General features: G+C 41.2%; 1 protein-coding gene across 1 annotated transcript in view; it reads right to left on the bottom strand.

The window, feature by feature from the left end:
• Nucleotides 1-19,359, bottom strand: part of STK32A (serine/threonine kinase 32A) — a 90,754-nt gene that overhangs the window by 38,316 nt on the left and 33,079 nt on the right. Inside the window, exon 4 of the mRNA XM_045894806.2 lies at nt 1,150-1,187. Coding sequence (XP_045750762.2) covers nt 1,150-1,187 — 38 coding nt within the window. The remainder of the gene's footprint in view (nt 1-1,149; nt 1,188-19,359) is intronic.

Below are 19,359 nucleotides of genomic sequence, written 5' to 3'. Positions count from 1 at the left end.
TTCCAGCTTTCACTGATCACCTTCATGGTTACTGCCAAATCCCCGTATCACTTTCCCATCTAGATGCCTCATACACTGTTGTCCACTTTCTCTTTTTCTTTAAATTGATGAGCTTTCTTAAACTGAAAAATCTTCGAACTGAAAACTTGGTATATCTTCTGCAAATGTGAAACCAATTTTCCCTCATAAGAAGAAAAGCATAAAAGTAGATGCAATGAGGACAAAATGGTGTCACTAATCATTTGGTAGATACTCTTGCCTGCCACATGCTCTGAGCTTGAGGCCTTTTCTGCTTTATTAAAAAAGAGATGATTTTTAGAAAGATATTAAGGCAAATTAGCACCAAAAAAACTGTGATGGTTTTCTTGAAAGAAATCAGTAGAAGTGTTAACAAAGTTGAAAAGGGAGTGACTTTTTCATTATTTAAATATAATGTTATTTAAGGGTATCCCAGGGTACCTTGCCACTGCTAGAATAATGAAGTTCACCCATCTTGTCCCTCCTACACATCAAATCAAGTTTGTGCATAGACCTCAACTGAATCAAGCAGGGCCTTTTCCGTGTGTAATCCTCCTTTGCTGGGGTAATCGTTTTTGTCCGACATGCTTTTTCTTTTTTTTTTTTTAAATGTAGAAATTTATTTTTATTTATTTTCCTTTATTTTCATTCTTCCTCCTATTTTTTCCATATACATCTATTTTGATTTATTTAACTTTAATTCTTTTTTTCAGGTTTTTTTTTACTCTTTTATTATTTTAAATTTTATTTTAAATCTCCATTTTTATATGTGATTGCAGTTAATGCAAATGTATGACATTTATACCAATTACTTTTGCTGTAGCAATCAACCAGTTGCTAGTACTAAATGTTTTTCTTTCTTTTTTTTATTATGTCATTTTAATCACCATACATTACACCCATTAGTTTTTGATGTAGTGTTCCATGATTCATTGTTTGCGTATAACACCCAGTACTCCATTCAGTATGTGCCCTCTTTAATACCCATCACCAGGTTAACCCATCCCCCCACCCCCTTCCCTCTAGAACCCTCAGTTTGTTTCTCAGAGTCCATAGTCTCTCATGGTTCATCTCCCCCTCTGATTTTTCTGTGTGCAAGTCATGTTGATTGCAAACAAATCATTTACTTACCATGTTCATCAAGCAAAATATTGTCAGGTTTCATATCCCTAGGGAAGTAAAAGGAAAAGAGAAAGTTGCTCATAATCAAACAAACAAACCAGAACTAAAGGGTAAAAGTGAAAATACACAAGAGTTCCAAGTAGGGTTGGAACAATGAGCTAGCCTGTCATCATTCACAATCTCATCCAGTTACCATGGTGAATCTCTAACTCGGTTACCATGAAGACCCCCAAATTCTAGATCAGAAAACAGGGGCTTAAAGAGGTTAAGCAACTTAACTCAAGTCACAGAGTTAGTAAAAGGAAGAACTGGGCTTTGAGCTTGAGTCTCTCTCATTCGAAAGCTCACGTTCTTTTTTTTTTTTTAATTAACATATAATGTATTATTTTTTTCAGGGGTACAGGTCTGTGATTCATCAGTCTTACCCAACACCCAGCGCTCACCACAACACATACCTTCCCCAATGTCCATCACCCAGCCACCCCATCCCTCCCACCCCCCTCCACTCCAGCAACCCTCAGTTTGTTTCCTGAGATTAAGAGTCTCTTATGGTTTGTCTCCCTCTCTGGTTTCGTCTTGTTTTATTTTTTCCCCTTCGAAAGCTCACATCCTTAAATTCTTAAGTAGCATATGACCTGTAAACATGTAAGTATAGCTCCTAGGGTCACAGGGGCAATTAAATTGCCATAAGGTAGTAGTACTCGTTATCATTTTTATCTGTGTCACTGGACTGAACTTCAAGACTCTACAAAACAAGGGAAAAATGATACATAATATGGTTATATTTTAAACTTGAAGAAATTAGAATCTTTTTAAGGATGAAGCTCGAATTCCTCTAGTTAATAAATATTATTGCTGGGGTAGTTAAAGGAGTGGGGCTCGTCTTGCAGACACTAGTGAGATCCTTAAATCCATAGGAGAGAACAAAACTCACCTTCTTCCGGTGAAGGGGGTAGTTTGATGTTAAATACTTAGAGGAGTGGCCTGCAGCATTTTCAGAGTCCTCATGACACGAGTATTAGCGTGAGCAGCTCTCCTCAAGCAGAGAACAGCATTGTCGTTTTTAAGGGCCCTTGCTCTGGCGTTCCCAGGGTTTTACTGCCCTTCCCTAATGCACCATTGAAGTCCTTCAGCCTAAATTCACAAAAGCCATTAAAGATAAAATTCTGCAATAGGTTTTGGGGACGCATTTTCAGCCTAGTCAAGTGGCTTTTATGTCACCAGAATAAGGTGACCTTAGTCTTTGACAGACCAAGCATGTCAGGATCCCCTTTTCTTGAAAATATTAACGAATAACAAGCCCCTTACCTACAAGCAGCACGAAGTATATGCCACACCAACGTGCAGGTGCATGGACAGTCTCATGAACTTTGCATATTTTCTTATTTTGCTTGTGAGGTTCCTAACATGAATTCTGGCTTCATAAGTGAACATCTGTATGTGTGGCACATTTTTCTCTGGTGCAGGGTACAACTGACTAAAAGAGAGTGTCGGGGGGTTTCAAACTGCCTGTTTCTATGGCTGAACTCTCTCTCCGTAGGGCAAACTCCTCCCCAAATCCTTTGGTGGATTCCATTGTTTCCAGAATTAGGCAGTCCAAACTCACTCATATGAAATAAAGTCCCTTTCATCATCTGGCTCCTGTGCTCCAGCCACACACAAACACCTGGGGTCCCCCACATGCTCCCTGCATCCCCCACCTTCTGCTTTTGCTTTGCCTGAATCAGAGCTCTCTCACCACGGGCTCAGAAAAAGCAAATTCATCCCTCGACTCAAAGCTCCAATGCCACTTCCTGCAGGAAGCCTTCTCTGAATTTCCAGTTCTTTTTTTTTTTTTTTTAAAGATTTTATTTATTTATTTGAGACAGAGAGAATGAGAGACAGCACGAGAGGGAGGAGGGTCAGAGGGAGAAGCAGACTCCCTGCTGAGCAGGGAGCCCGATGCGGGACTTGATCCCGGGACTCCAGGATCATGACCTGAGCCGAAGGCAGTCGCTTAACCAACTGAGCCACCCAGGCGCCCTGAATTTCCAGTTCTGAGTCATTTCCCCCTCCTCTGTGCTCTGCGTGGTATACTTCTTCCAGCAGAACATTTATCATGCTTGTCTCTATGTTTTCCCAACTGGATCGTAAACTCCTGATGTTTCTAGGTTAATGTCATATTCCATTACATAGGTGCACAGTGCTTGGTAGGCAGTAAATGAATGACTAAATGATACCAGGAGAATTTCTAGTGCATTCAAGAAGGCTAATCCTAATGGGATATACCAGAGCAGTAATGATGTGCCATCAAATACTGTGCAATCCAAAGCTTGATGGAAACCGGGTATTAGGCTCTTGCTCCTTCTTCCAGACCGGCCCCAGTGAGCATCAGCAAAAAGGAGGCCCCATGGAGCTCTGCCGGGAGGGAAGACACTTGGGTATGGCAAGATTAGTATAATGATTTCTTTGCCTGAATTTATGAGGGCTTGGTGAGAAAAATGACTTGCTGTGGGTTTGACACGTCGCGAACTTTCTATGAAATCCTAGAACATCATTTTTCTTAAGTATCGAAGCCACATCTCGTTATATCCACTCCCTTTCCCAGAAACTACCTTGAAGCTTAAAGAATAATACAGAGATCAGAGAGGTAATAGATTAGCTCATGTGATACTTCTTACTTCAGTCTTAGATTCATTCATTCATCGAATACTTGCTACTTTGATAAGCCACTGTGCTAGAATATAGGAAATATAAATGAGATCTAGTTCTTTCTGGGATGGAGAGGGTAAGAAAATTCATAAGGAACTATGCCAAAAGGTTTACGGTGGTAAAGGGGCATGCTTACTACTAAATTCGGAGAAGGAATAAGAGGAAAATATAAGACAAATATTTAAAAAGTGGACTTTAACATAAAAATAAAGTGTATCAACACAAATTCTGAGTACATAGCTTCCCCAAAATGTGATGAGGTAACTTCTAAGTCACTATGGGGTAAACTACAGTGTGCTAACGTTGTTTATTCACATACCAGAAGAATGAAAATAAACCCTGTGTACTATATTAAAATTCGTGATAGAACAAGTTGATATTTTCTAGTTTCGAAATTTAGCAGCACTTCCTTATCTCTTTAGCCTGGTCAAATAATACTTAGTATGAGAGAACTTATTCTAAGCCGTTTCTTTCATTTACGGTGACCTATACTATGGTTTAACTCCGTGGTTACATTCAGAATCACCTGGCAGGGCTGTAAACAACCTGGGTTCTCTGACCTAGTTCAGTCCTGAGGCAGTTGGACTCTCTGTGGCCGGGCCTAGGTGTCTGTCCAAAAACAAGCAGAGACCTCTAGGACCTTCTGATGTATAGTCATCTTCAGAAATACCATCCAGGCATTGTCCACAGCCAAAGATGTCAATCCGATTTTAAACTATGAACCTCTTAGAAGCTTATCTATGAACGAAAAGGCACTGGAAAAGCGCAACACTTAGCATTTTTGACCAAATTCTTTGGTTAAGATATACATGGAGGACTCTTACAACTTCCATATCATCAGCAGGTCATCAATGAGTTCCTTCTCTCTCTTGTTATTCATCATTCCTGATGAGGACAATGTCTTTGTGGATGTTTCATTGAATCCCTTAGCACTCACTTCCCCAAATTACCTCCAGTTATCTTTCCGTCTGTGGACCCCAGTTGTTTCCTTACTCCTATGTCCTAACTGTCCCTTTGCTGTTACAATAGCCCGCCCGCTGACCAACCTCACCTTCTATCCAATCCACTTCCCAAGCTGGCACATGCAGCACCCTGAGGCCACCAAATATTGATTCTGTCACTTCGCATTCATACATCACAACTCTCACTCATTTCCTCAGTTCCCTTCCCCAGCCGTTGTTAACATTCCTTTACAAATCTTTAATTCTCTTACCCCCTTCAATTGTTCTCACCTATTAAAACCCCAGTATTGGTTAAACCCAACAACCCCATTCCTCTCACCTACACCCAAGCTCCTGAATTTTCCTAGAAACAGTCATAGTAATATTGACTTCTCATTCAAACTCATGGCCCCACATCTCAAGCCAGCACCCGTGTGCCAAGCCATAGCGAGATGCCTTCTCCAAGAGGAGCACTGCACACTTTCCCACGGCCTTCAGGTTTCTTCCACGTTCCCTCCCACTTTCTCTCAGTTGATGACTGAACCTCCTTACTTCACGAAGACAAGAGAACCATCTACCACTAAGTCTACCAACCTCCCTGTTTCTATATCCATACTCATGGCCTTGCCTCCAGTTATACTAGATGAAAAGCCCCTGCACCTACCCCAGTCAGCTCTTCTCCAGGGGCTCTGGACCTCATCTGCTCTCATCTTCTCATGGATTTCTCTCAGCTAGGTGTTCCTTCCTTCTCCTACACCTTCTCTTTCTGTCTCTCTTGTATGAAGTACGTTATGATCGAGTCTCTTGGAAATACCTTCCTTGATGCCGAGTGACTTCCACTTATCGTCCCATTTTACTATTTTCCTTTGCAATAACAACTCTGGATTGAGTGGTTAATAGGTGAGAAATTAGAAACAGCATCTCCATTCTCCTCCTCAGCTGTTCTAACCAGGCTTCCATTCCCCTCTACTTGCTGAAATTGCCGCTGACAGGTACATTGATGACCTCCAGTTTGCCACATCCATTGGCTGCACTGTTTTTTATCATGCTTAACTTCTCTGGGGGCTGATCATTCCTTCCCTTCTGACATACTTTATTCTTGTGGCTTGCAAAAAACCCCTTTCTCCTTCTTTTCGCCTGCCACAGAGATTCCTCCTCAGTCTTGTCTGCTGGTATCTTCTTGTTTCAACCTCTAAATGCTGCGATTCCCCAGAGCTCAGTCGTATATACAACTACTCTCTACTTAAGTTACTTCATTTAGTACTGTGATTTTAAATATTATATATATTTTATATTTATATTTTATTATATTTTATAAGTTGCAGTTCTAGGGACACACATTCTGTAGAAATTCTTAATTCCGTCTTGATTTGCTGAAACAGAAAAGGCTGAATCAGCTGATGCCCTACTGTGGCAACTATAAATAGCACTGTAGAAATACAATGCTCCCTGTGGCAGGGTCCAAGGCGGAACTGATATATCTGCTCTTCTCACTTGAATGACTTTACAAGTCATTAGCAGAACTTAATAGGCTAATTACATCCCTTCACTGTACCTACCCTGGAATCAAGTTGTTCACCCTGCAATCCGATATGGGGTATTGTGAGAACAGGGAACAAGAAAATCAGTGTATCCAAACCACAATCAAGCCCTTCAGTGTCTGTGGCTTTCTGACAGGTCTACAGTTTGGGTTGAATTCTTTGTTACATAATGTACTCTTAAACTGGGTCCTCTCCATGTTCTTGAGAGGGAAAAAATATACATACGATTCTATAATATATTATTTAAGATGTCACACAAAGCTATTGGTCACATAAACAGATGTAAAGAAAAACAAGTGAGGTGGGGATGGCAGGGCGTAAGGGGTAATTGTAAGAAGAAATGCATGGTGTGGAACAGGGGGCGGTAGTGAAGAGTGCCAGAGTTACATTATGGACCACGTACAGCCTCCATCTCTTTTTTACTAACTGGCTGATTCTGTTTTTTTTTTTTTAAATTTAAATTTCATTTTTTAAAATTGAGAGATAATTGACATACAACATTGTATTAGTTTCAGGTATAGAACATAGTGAAATGATCACTACAATAAGTCTAGTTAGTATCCATCACCAAACATAGCTACGGTGGGTTTTTTTGTCTTTTGTGTTTTACTTTGGTGAGAATTTTTAAGATTTACTCTTTTAGCAGCTTTCTGCCTGCTTATTTTTGTTGTTGTTGTTCAACTCCAGCATTTCCCACAGTTTGTTCAGGGGGATATGAGTTACAAATATATTCTGTAAAAATATAATGTATAATACATATTCCATATATAGTATTTATAAGTACTATTTATAAATGCTATATATAAATACTAGTATTTATAAAACATTATATAAACATATACTGTTTGCATATTCATTTTGGGTGTAATGGCTTTTCGTGGATAGCACTGCTTTTCATTTGTCATCCCACTACACAGGTCCAATGCCATTATATATTAATTGGGTGATGAGGGCAGTGATTTTACCATCCTCCCATGATGAAAATGTTACGCAGTATCCCTTTTTGAATTTGTGTTTCTTTTCCCCAAGTATCACTGAAGACACCAGCACACTCCCCATGCCTTTCTTCTCTCAGATGTCTTCTCCCATGGCTTCTGCATTTCCCCTCCATTGGCCGTAATAATTTAGCTTGTATGTCCCCTCAGCAAAACACAAGCTAGAGCATTAGACCCCCATCTCAGCATCTCGCTCTCCTCTGATCCCCACAACCCAAGCAACTTTGAACAGATTCACCCAACCAAGCTAGGTTTCTTTGGTAAAGGGGAAGGGTGGTAGGAACCAGATGTTAATGACCCTTTGGTGAAAAAAGAGGACAATTCTTCAGTAGAGAGCACTTGAGGGAGTTACAAATAAGCTCTTAAGTCAGGATCTGAGAAAGGACTTCTTAATAGACACTTCCAAAGTTGGCGTGAACTATCACAAAATCTTAAAATGTGACGTGGATGTTGTCACTGAGGCTGGATAAGCATTTGACAGCAATCCAGCGAGTGGTGGGTAGTGCAGCAGGGGAATACTCACCTGCTCAGCTGACCTTTCAGAACGCTTTGAGTCCTGACCCTCTGTGAGCCACCCAAGGCTTCTCACAGAGGCTCCCTAAAAGTCACCTCCCTTCACTGATTTATCATTTAGATGCCAAAGGAAAACAGTACTATTCACATTTGCCTAAATAAATAGATAAATAATAAATAAATAAAATAAATTTAACAAAAAGGAGACTTAAGGGCACTGACTTGCCTGCAGTCTCATAGCTCATAAATGGCAGAGATGGAATTTAAATGTCATGGTCTTTCCACTATTGCTCACTTGGTTATTTTTGGCAAGTAGGTTCCAAGCATGGGGCCAATTCTTTAGTTAGTAGTGTCTGCCATGTTGAAAAGGAGGGCCTTCACGTCCAAGAGAAAAGAGTGCCAAGATCGATCAGCAATTCCTGATATAGGCACAGGAAGAGGGGTCTGAGGAGAGTTGATAAAAAAAAAAAAAACCAAAATGGCCCAACTGCTGTACTATCCCTGAATAACAGAATGGTTTCAGCAGCTTCCATTTATTGTCCATGCTACAGCAGCTACTTGACAGACAACGTATCTTTCATTGCTCACAACAGCTCCCTAACTTAGGTATTTCACCCATTTTTGCAGGTAAAGAAAGAGGAGCTCAGAGAGTTTAAATTACTTGTCCAAGATTACATGATAAGCAACTGCTCGAGCTGGGGTATGACCAGAGATTGTGAGGTGAGATTTTAGTTTATATCTCAATTGTTTATATTTTAGTTCTCCTAAGGAGAAAGAAGAATGTCCTCACATACCTGGGGGTCTGGGATGTGGCTCACATTAGGCTGCAGCAAGTTTAATTTTTTTTTATAGTTGAAAATCATGTATATTTTCCACCCTGCTCTATAATACAGCCATGTCTCTTTTAATGTAAAAGTAAAGTTCCACGTGTCTTACCGTGGAGTAAATCTGTTGTTCTGGGAAGGTGAAATCATGCTTATCCTGATGATACAGACCCAACAGTACAGATACTCCCACTGAGAAGCATGGTTATATACCACCATCCCACTCACTTGAGATTTTCAGCCAACTTGTAATCTTCGGAGGCGGAATGTTTAATGACAAGGCTTCCTGCCTTGCTCTTTAGCATTAGTCAGTGCTCATTCACTGCCATTATTTCCTTTAATTTGGATTCACACAGCTAGAAACCTAGGTCACATTTACCTGTTCTGTAACCAGGGAAGCAAAGACACAGCATTAGGGACCTGAGGTAAATCCCCTAGCCACGGAGACTGGCCTGAACTCGGATCTCCTGGATCTTTCCCTCAATCCGAAGAGATTTAAGGATAGAAATGTACTAGTTAGAGGAAGGTAAAGAGTCTACAAAGTAAGAGAGACTAGAAGGTGTTCATCTATTGGTCATAACAGATTAACTGTCATGAGAGGGTTTTTGTTTGTTTTTTTATAATCAAATAGAGGACAGGAGTATTCAATTTGAGGTAAAAAGCAATTTGTTCCATTTCAGCTCCAGAACTGAAATATCCTCTCTTGCCAGGGTCACACACGACCTGGCTGGAATTCAGTCCCAGGTCATCCGGTGCCAGCCTCTCTTTTCTACGCGGCCATACTGCCTACCTATAGGAGATCATGAAATTCGTCCAGCCTTCTTAGAAATAGAACCCCAGTTTGGCAGCAGCATACCCAGTCCCAGGGTGAGGGATGATTGGCATACATCGGTCATGAGACTCTGGTTTCCCTTATCACAGCCTTCTTTACCGTGGGGATGAGCCAGAACAGCCAACGAGACCTAAGGGGGATTCTACTGTAAGGGCCTTCAGAAAAACTTTTGCTTCCCTAGTAAAAGATTAGAAATACCCTTCTGAGACTGAGATCCCTGATTCTGTATCTCGAGGACAATAACAGTTTCTATAGAGTTGCTGTGAGGGTTTAGTGATATGAGTCCAGTAGTCTGCACACAGTGGTTGTTCAATTGTCAGAAAACATTGATCAAATGATTAGGAAGTGTCCAGTGGTAGGAAGGGCTAGATGGTGAGAAACTGATGTTAAACTGAGAGTATTAAAGGAGGAATAGTTGTTTTCAACTGTAATTGAACCACTGTGATGTACTAATGATGGTAGATTTCACTTAACGCAACGTGTGAGAAACCAGGATAAGCCTTTAAGTGCTGTATTCTATATTATCCTCAAACAGCCTTATCAAGTCGGTGCAATGATTCTTCCCATTTTATAGATGGGGCCCCCAGAGGCCCAGATAGCTGATGGAGCTATCCTGTTGTCACCCATTATTATGAGAAGTCAGGACTCCACTTCTATCACCAGAAGTGATATTCAAAATACTTCACAAGGAACAAACACTAATCAGAACAGGGTACTGACCAGTAACAATCCTGGAGGCCACTGATAAATGACCAGTACGGCACTACCTATGGGGGACGCCTAAGCAGAAGCCGTGTCTGATGTAAGGCTCCCACGGGCAGCAGCAGAACCAACCATGAGGGTGCCTGTGAGTCAACAGGAGGAAGAACTTTCTGAGAATCAGGTGTGTCTGAACATGAAATGGATGACTTTATGTGGCAGCCAATGTCCCATCTCTGACCCATTGAAAGGCTAGGAAGACAGTTTCTTTTTGGAGAGTTGTGGAAGGAATTCTGTCTTTGGATGGAGGTTGGACTTGATTTCTAAGCTAACCTTCACCTCTAATATCCTACGGCTTCGTAATAGCCTTAGTTGCTTGACATCGCTCTGGAAAATAGCAATATGGCTTTCCTTCATTAGCCATCCCTGTTTTCCCAAGCATGTAACAGGAAATTGCCATATTTTTGCAGCTGTATTACCTATGACATTATTAAATCCATTTTACAAATTAGAAAAATAAATCTTGGAAAAAGCATACTAATCCATTACCTGCAGAGTGAGCCCCTTAGACCCTTCGTCTGCAGGCTTGGTCTTACCCTGACATCTGGATTAGCTAGTGTACGCCATTCTCTATCATCTCCAGCCTTATTTTCATACCACCCACTGTATATGCTCTATTCTTATGTCCAAAGTGATAACAAATTCAAATATGTCCCCTTTTTTGGACTGGCTTTGTATTTTCACTCAAGTACAAATGGGAAATAAATATTTGCTTGAACATGGTGAGCTGATCTGGCCTCGGATCCCCTCTCTTACAGCTGCTTGAACTACTCTCCCCCTTTCTCACGTGTTCTGACTGCAAAGACCACTGTTCTGCTCCAGGACAGAACAGACTTCCACCTGAGGTCTGCTTGTCCGGCAAGTCTGACTTCAGATGTCGCCTATCAACTGGAGCTTCTCTGAGCCCCATGCTAATGCATCAGGTAGCCTCCCCCTCCAGATGAGATCCCTGCTTATTGCCCATGAAGCACTGAGGGCAATCTGTAGTGAACATGGTTATTTACACATCTGATTCCTTGTTCATTGTCTATCTCTTCAATTAAACCATGAGCTCTATGAGGACAACAAAATATGTTTTTATTCTTCAAAGCTCTATTCAAGAACCATGTGCCCGCTACTGGGTATTTACCCCAAAGATACAAATGTAGGGATCCAAAGGGGTACGTGCACCCTGATGTTTATAGCAGCAATGTCTACAATAGCCAAACTGTGGAAAGAGCCAAGATGTCCATCGACAGATGAATGGGTAAAGAAGATGTGGTATATATATACAATGGAATATTATGCAGCCATCAAAAGGAATTAGATCTTGCCATTTGCAATGACGTGGATGGAACTGGAGGGTGTTATGCTGAGCGAAATAAGTCAAACAGAGAAAGACATGTATCATATGACCTCACTGATATGAGGAATTCTTAATCTCAGGAAACAAACTGAGGGTTGCTGGAGTGGGGGGTGGGGTGGGAGGGATGGGGTGGCTGGGTAATAGACATTGGGGAGGGTATGTGCTATGGTGAGCGCTGTGAATTATGCAAGACTGTGGAATCACAGATCTGTACCTCTGAAAAAAATAATGCAATATATGTTAAAAAAAAAAAGAAGATAGTAGGAGGGGAAGAGTGAAGGGGGGGAAATCGGAGGGGGAGACGAACCATGAGAGACGATGGACTCTGAAAAACAAACTGAGGGTTCTGGGGAGGGGGGAGGATGGGTTAGCCTGGTGATGGGTATTAAAGAGGGCACGTTCTGCATGGAGCACTGGGTGTTATACGCAAACAATGAATCATGGAACACTACATCAAAAACTAATGATGTAATGTATGGTGATTAACATAACAATAAAAAAGTAAAAAAAAACTATGTGCCCAGCACACAAACAAGTGACTAAACCTGAAAGAATGAAGCTTAAGCTTTGTACTGAAATGTGTATAGGCAAAGTAAAATTTAATTTGGACCAAGTTGCAGGCTGCATATTAATGAAACTCGGAACCTTACAGAAATTACTAGAAGCACAGTGCAGGCTAGTTAAATGTTAACCTGTAAACGAGCCGTTCTCTCCCTTTTTCACATGGGCTTTCATAAATGGGTGGTCTTGGCTGAGAAGCCCAGTCACAAAGCTCCTTTCGAAACTGCCTGATGGCTAACACAAAGAAGGCAGATTCTCCTGTGTTCGCAATGTGTTATTCATGCTCATTCATTATTTGGTAGCTTGGGAGCAGGTGCTGGGTAGAACGTATCAACCTAATACCCTCATTACTGCACTGCCGTTTTGTTTTTGAGGCTCAAGTGGCCCTTCTGCTGTGGGAGTTAGAAAAAAAGAACATTTGCAAGGCTTATGATCTACTGAAGAGAAGACTGACCAAAACAAAAAGAAAGGGCATTTTCTTAACTGCTCCACAGAAAATGGTGGCCTGAAACCAAATTCTTGATCCCACTGCAACAATAAATATTATCAGTGTACTGAAAAGAAGAAAGCCAACATCAGGTGGAATGTACACAGTACAAGTAATCAGTTAATCTATCATTTTTTTGGACCTATAGTTTTCTCATACTGGACATGCTGCTTTGGTATATTGAAAAAGATTGAACTTCCCTTATAGATGCTTAAAAGCAAAACAAAACAACTTGGACCAGAGAAATGTTATAAAAAAGCCACAGATATTTGAAGTATCTTGCCAAATGTGAAACACAAAAGATAGTCTCTGGACAACATAAAACAGTTTACCATATACTAAAGCCAATGGATTTGATTTATTGAATATTCTCTTGGGTTACCCTAATTTTACAGGCAATTTTAACAAGTGTTTTTTTTAAGATTTTATTTATTTATTTGGCAGAGAGAGAGACAGCGAGAGAGGGAACACAAGCAGGGGGAGAGGGAGAGGGAGAAGCAGGCTTCCCGCGGAGCAGGGAGCCCGATGCGGGGCTCGATCCCAGGACCCTGGAGCATGACCTGAGCCTAAGGCAGATGCTTAACGACTGAGCTACCCAGGCGCCCCTTTAACACGTTTTTTTAAAAATTCTGGTCTCCCATCCCATAATATATTCGAAGCAGCCTATCAAGAGTGAGGACAGAAGCTGTTCTGAGTAGCACCTGCTACATGGGAAGAGTGAAGTCTTAGCAGCTAAGCAAACTGTACAAACATATTGGATTAGTTTGCTAGGGCTCCTGTAACAGAGTACTACCAACTGAGGGGCTTAGAAAACCCCAGAAACATGTTATCTCCCAGTTCTGCAAAGTACAAGTCCAAAGTCAAGATTTTAGCGGGGCCATGCTCCCTCTGAAACCTCTATGTGAGAGCCCTTCCTTGCTTCTCCCTAGCTTCTGTTGGTTTGTTGGCAATCTTGGGCCTTCCGTGAGTTGCAGACGCACCACTCCAGTCCTCCATTTTGACATGGCATTCTCCCTGTGTCCTTCACATCATCCTCCCTCTGTGCCCAAATATCCTCTTTTGATAAGAACACCAGTTACACTGGAGTAGGGCCACTGTAATGAGCCAGTTTTACTTGATTACCTCTGTGTACTGAACCAGTGCATAACTGGTTAGGAAATATACCTGTTTCCTAATAAGGTCACATTCTGAGATACTTGGATTTAGGATTTCAACATATCTTTTTGGGAGAGATGCAATTTAGCCCAGAGCCCATACCAACTAGAAATACTTATCTTGTTGGTGTTGGGTAAACAACAGTAAACAGCTCATCTGATCTTGAGGGTGCCTATTATTTTTGTATAAGTAAAAATAAGGGAGCCTGTATTAAGAGCAGATATATGATATTTTTGACTGAGATAATTCTAGCTTTGAATCTGGCCTTAGTATACTATGATATTAGGCAAATTCTTCAACCCTGTCACGGTACCATGGGCTATCAAATTAGGCCACACATACAAAATGCTTGTTATCATGGTGGCCACTGGTATATGAACAATAAATGACAGCTCTTCTTAAGTCATTAAGAAGATGATCTATGTACTTAATAGTATAAATTAAATGGTTAAAAAATGTTGGTGAACAGAAAGGAGTAGGCACCTTCAGGAATTAGAAAAACATCTCTCCAGATGACTCAACTCCCACAGGCTTCAGAAAGCTGGGGGTGTCACTGAGTTGGCAAGTTCATTCATGTGTCACTCAATAATCACTGACTAAAATGATTAGCTGCAGAAAGATCTCATTTTCCCCTATGCATTATCATCTCAGGAAAATGAAGTGTGACTTTCAAGATAGTATGGTGTGTGTGAGTCAGACAAAAAGGTGAAATGTCAGCCAGGAAAGCTCTGCCTGTAAGAAACTAAAGGCCTTGGTTGAAGCAAATACTTTTGGTTCACAACTCAACAGCAAACAAGACCTTAACTGGTCACTGTGCTAACAGCTGTTTATCACTTCTCACCGTCACGTGGTCTTTAGATAGTACTTTTTTTCTTTTAAGATTTTATTTGTCAGAGAGAGGGAGCACAAGTAGGGGAAGTGGCAGAGGGAGAAGCAGGCTCCCCAGTGAGCAGGGAGCCTGACACAGCTCCATCCCAGGACCCCAAGATCATGACCTGAGCCGAAGGTAGACGCTCAACCAACTGAGCCACCCAGACGTCCCATAGATAGTACATTTCAGTCACACAACCTTCTTGGGGAGAAATGGTTATGTGGTAAAGAGCAAAGAAACAATGAAATCATACTTTGAAGAGCATCCTACCAGAGCTAAGAGGAAATCATCCTAGACTCTCAGGTGTGAAAGAACCATTCTGGATCATTTTGTCAAACCTCCTTGACAGGGAAGTTTGCGGCTATGTTTAAGGTCATAGAGGAAATCAGAATCTGTTGTAGTACAACTTCTCAGACGAATTATAGTGGACAGACTTAGGGTGACTCCCATGATCCCCACTTCCTGGTGTTCTTGTCTTGTATCATCCTCAGCCCCAAATGTGGCCTGATTATATGGCTTGATTCTAACCAATATTATGTAACAAAGTTGATGAGATGTCACTCCTGTGATTGTGTTCTATTATGTAATGGTTATTCAGTGATATATACTCTGCCTTTCTAGCACACTCGCTCTAGATTCTTGCTCTCCTCACTGAATTTGAGAAAACAAGCTAACACGAGTCATACAGCCACAAGGAAATTAATTCTGCCAACATCCTGACTGAAGTTGGAAGTTGACTCTTACCCAGGCCAGCCTGCAGGAGAGAACCCAGTTCTGGCCAACACCTTGAATGCAGCCTTGCAGAGAACCCAGTTAAGATGTGCCTAGATTCCTAACCTGAACTATGAGATAATCAACATGGGTTATTTTAAGTCACTTTGTGGTCATTTCTTACATAGCATAAAAAACTAATATACCACGGAGGAAAAGGCAGCACAGGGCCCCACATGCTGTGGGCACACAACAGGAATGTTTGGAATAAATTTAAAAAGTTGCTGAAGACAACATCACCCATGGTACCCTTTACCTGCTACGTTCACCCAAGGATCACAAGTCTGTACTGTCCTTGTTCATTTGTTCAGTCATTGATTTACAGCAACCACTCTGGATTAGATTATGTGCTGGGATTAAGAACATGAGTGAGGTGCTCCACCCGTAAGGGCTTAAATTTAGGAGGGAGCAACAACACTTGATAAAGAATCTTGTGATCCAGGGGTTCCAAATTAGAAGCATGAATATAACCATCGTGAAGATGCAAATGAGTGTGTGTGTGTGTTTGCGCGTGTGTGGTGGGATACACACATAACCACCAATTTTATTTATACTACATGCCACAGGATTAAAACACCTTTCTGACATGGATGTTGAAATGTTTCCTTGGCTCCCTTTCATGCTGTGATATCATTAACTCTGGATGACAGGGCAGTCGTCTGTCCTTTCCCCACTGGAGATCAGCATGGAGAACATTGTCTCGCAACAAGGTGCTCAAGAGCCAGTTGTTGAATGAATATTTATAGCAGAGGCATTGTCCCTAAGATTTTTCTTCACCATTGAAATTCTGATTTCTAGAAGAAGGATAGCAAGTAGCTACTTCAGTCCAAGAGCAAATGTGGGAAAAATAGTTCCTATGTGTCTCTTTCTGGAGGGTCTGAGATGAACCTGAGTGTCAGTTATTGGTTCCTGTGGCGATAGCCAAGAAGACAAAGGTGATGAATAAAAATACCATCCTGTCTATTTTGGGAAATCATACATTTTCTTTTTTTCCTCCTTCAGTACATCTGGAATCAGCTGGAGATGAAATGTTTGCAACTCTCTGTTGTACTGCAGTTATTTCTACAAATTGCCTCCTTAGAGTTTCATCTCATTCCTATAGGATTTGGAAAGCAGGGAATATATATATGTAACTTGAGGAGAGCGGGGTAATTCTAACAAAGAGGAAAAGAAACGATCAAACGTTCCTTCACAAATAGCATTTTGATCCAGGGTAACTTACTCTTTCACTCTTCCAATTCGCCTCATTAGCGTGGATTTGTAATTGAGGTTTCTTTAACATCTGACCAGTTGTTAGGTACTTGTAGCCATGAAGACTTTCTATCACATTAGTCACTGGAGAGACTGTGGCAATCAACAAATCAAATAGTACTATCCCCACAGGAAGGATTCTAACGGGTTTCATTTTCCTTGTTTTCTTCATAAAAGCAAATAATCACTGTATCTACATTTTAAAATCTTTACTCCCTGATTAAATGTAAGTTTCTAGAACTAGAGACTGGCCATCACTTGGAAACTACGCTGATTTTCAAGCTGTCCTCATAGAAAAATGTTTGACGTCTTGCTAAGAAAAGTGTCCAATTACACAATTTAAAATTAATGCTTAGTGTGCAATCCTGTGTCTTTCACAACAACTGTAGAAAAGGAAGTTTCTAAAGTTGAGGACAAGCAGCTAAATATTCTACACATTTAGGAAACTACCAAAAATTAAAGTCAGTGGGTTAAAATAAAAAGGTACACAAAATAAAACAACTCCCCCTTTATGTCTTGTTTGGAATTTATGAAAGAAACAGCATTTATGGTATTTAAAAAAATAACTAAAGTAGACACTGCTGACAGGAAGGTCAACATGAAGAAAAAATTAAAAACAGACCGTTCTATGTAACACAGGGAGATAAATGAGTGCTTTCAGAGTACGCTTCCTCTGACATAGACTGGACTCTTCTTTCTGCTCTCATTGTGAAAACCCTTTATAAATCCTCCGAGCTCTCAAGAAACTTTGTTTTGTCACCCCAAACCGTCATCTTGCCTGAACTACTTCAGGCTTTCTCACACAATTTAGCGTCTAGTTGTACGCCGCTCTCTCGTCAGTTGGTTCCATATGTACCATCTTCACCTGGGCCCCCAGACTGAGTACCTGCAGGCAGTGGCCATGCCTCACCTTGTCCCAAACCCCCCACCCCCCCAAGCCACAACCATGCTGACCACCACGAGTGGGGGAATGGTGAAGACATCTGCATTTTCTTCAGTGATGCCTCACCTACTTGTTAGCCATGCGACCTTGGGCGAGTTACTTGATCTTTCTAAACCAGTTTCCTGGGCTGTAAAATGGGGACAGTAACACCCTCAGCCTCCTGGTTGTGAGCAGATGAAATGAAATAAATCACAAGTGCTCGGGAGAGCACCTGCGCCCCGGGAAGCCCTCAGTAAATGGCAGCCCACTGTTGCCACTGCCCCGCATTTGCTGACTGATGGGGATGATTTTGAATCTGCTACCGTGTCCAGAGACAAAATGTTGTTTTGAGTCTGAAATTAGGAAGTCACATATTTTATATATGCAGATGGTCTTTCCTTGTCTTAGGAAGCGACTGAATTTCATAGATTCTGTTTTCTTCATTCACACTACAAAAACTCAGAACTCAGGATGTGTCTTATAATCCAATTTTCTGAGTAGCTGAAAGATGTCTTGTTACCCTACATTCCATCAAATCTAGCATGAATTTTGTGGATTTTTTTGAAGAAAGATTTTTTTTTTTTTTGAGAGAGAGAGAGGGGGTGAGAGAATCTTAAACAGCCTACATGTTAAGTGTGGATGTGGGGCTGATCTCATGACGTGAGATCATGACCTGAGCTGAAACCAAGAGTCGGGCGCTACCTGATGAAACCACCCAGGTGCCCCTGAAGAAAGATTTTAAAAAGAGAATTAGAGTACTCGAAAGCCTGTTCTTCTTCCCTGTTGCTCTTCACACTTTTAACTCTGCCCCGTGAGCCGGAGCCTTGGAGTGCCATCATTATTATCCTTTTAACACCTCAGATAAAGGAACACAGCTTACTTTACTGTGTCTCTGTATTTTAAGCCACTTGACACCTTCTCAATTTGATATTTGGTACTCTGGAGGCAGAAAGCCATGATTATCCAGGCAATCTCCCAATTAACATGTTTATTTGGTCACTACTGTCTTGAAAAGCCTTAATGATGTTGATACATGTCCTGATTTTTTCCAGAACACTTATGGGTTTGCTCGTTGCCCAAGCATAATTATTAATAGCAACTCCTTTCATTTTCAGGGGTAGTCTGGTTTGGATGATAAATTATATGGTTACTCTACGTGAAGACCAAGGTAGGTGTGAAATTCTTGGCTTTAATGTCTTGTATTTTAATTTTGTCTTTGTTATTTGTAAATCTGGCCTTTAATCAATCATTTGTATGGTTGAGGTAGTGTTCATTCCCTCATATTTTTACTACATGCTGGTTATACAGTGAAAAGCAAAACGCACGAGCCCTAACTCATGAGGTTTACACTGTAGGAGAGCAGCAGATATTAAGTAGTTGCTCGTAAACATGTCACAGCTCCTCAGGAGAGGTACAAAGTGCTACAGTTGCCTATCAAATGTAACACGTGTGGGGTGCCTGAGTGGCTCAGTCGGCTAAGCGTCTGCCTTTAGCTCAGGTCCTGGGATCGAGCCCCACGTCGGGCTCCCTGCTCCGCGGGGAGTCTGCTTCTCCCTCTCCCTCTGCCCACCCCGGCTTTTGCTCTCTCTGTCTCAAATAATAAATAAATTCTTTAAAAAATACATATATATGTGTATACATACACATACATACATAACACATGGGAAGTGCAGTGGGGCCTTACAGACAACAGAAATACACCTGCATTATTTTCTGACCCCAAGAAGATGTCCTCTCATTTTAACACCATGCTCAGAATG

The sequence above is a fragment of the Mirounga angustirostris genome, unplaced genomic scaffold, assembly GCF_029215605.1.
Source record: "Mirounga angustirostris isolate CCGP_5_RB_7025 unplaced genomic scaffold, mMirAng1.0.hap1 SCAF_7, whole genome shotgun sequence".
Lineage (NCBI taxonomy): Eukaryota > Metazoa > Chordata > Mammalia > Carnivora > Phocidae > Mirounga > Mirounga angustirostris.
The sequence above is the reverse complement of the archived record's forward strand: the minus strand, read 5'-3'. Positions and strand labels throughout refer to the sequence as shown.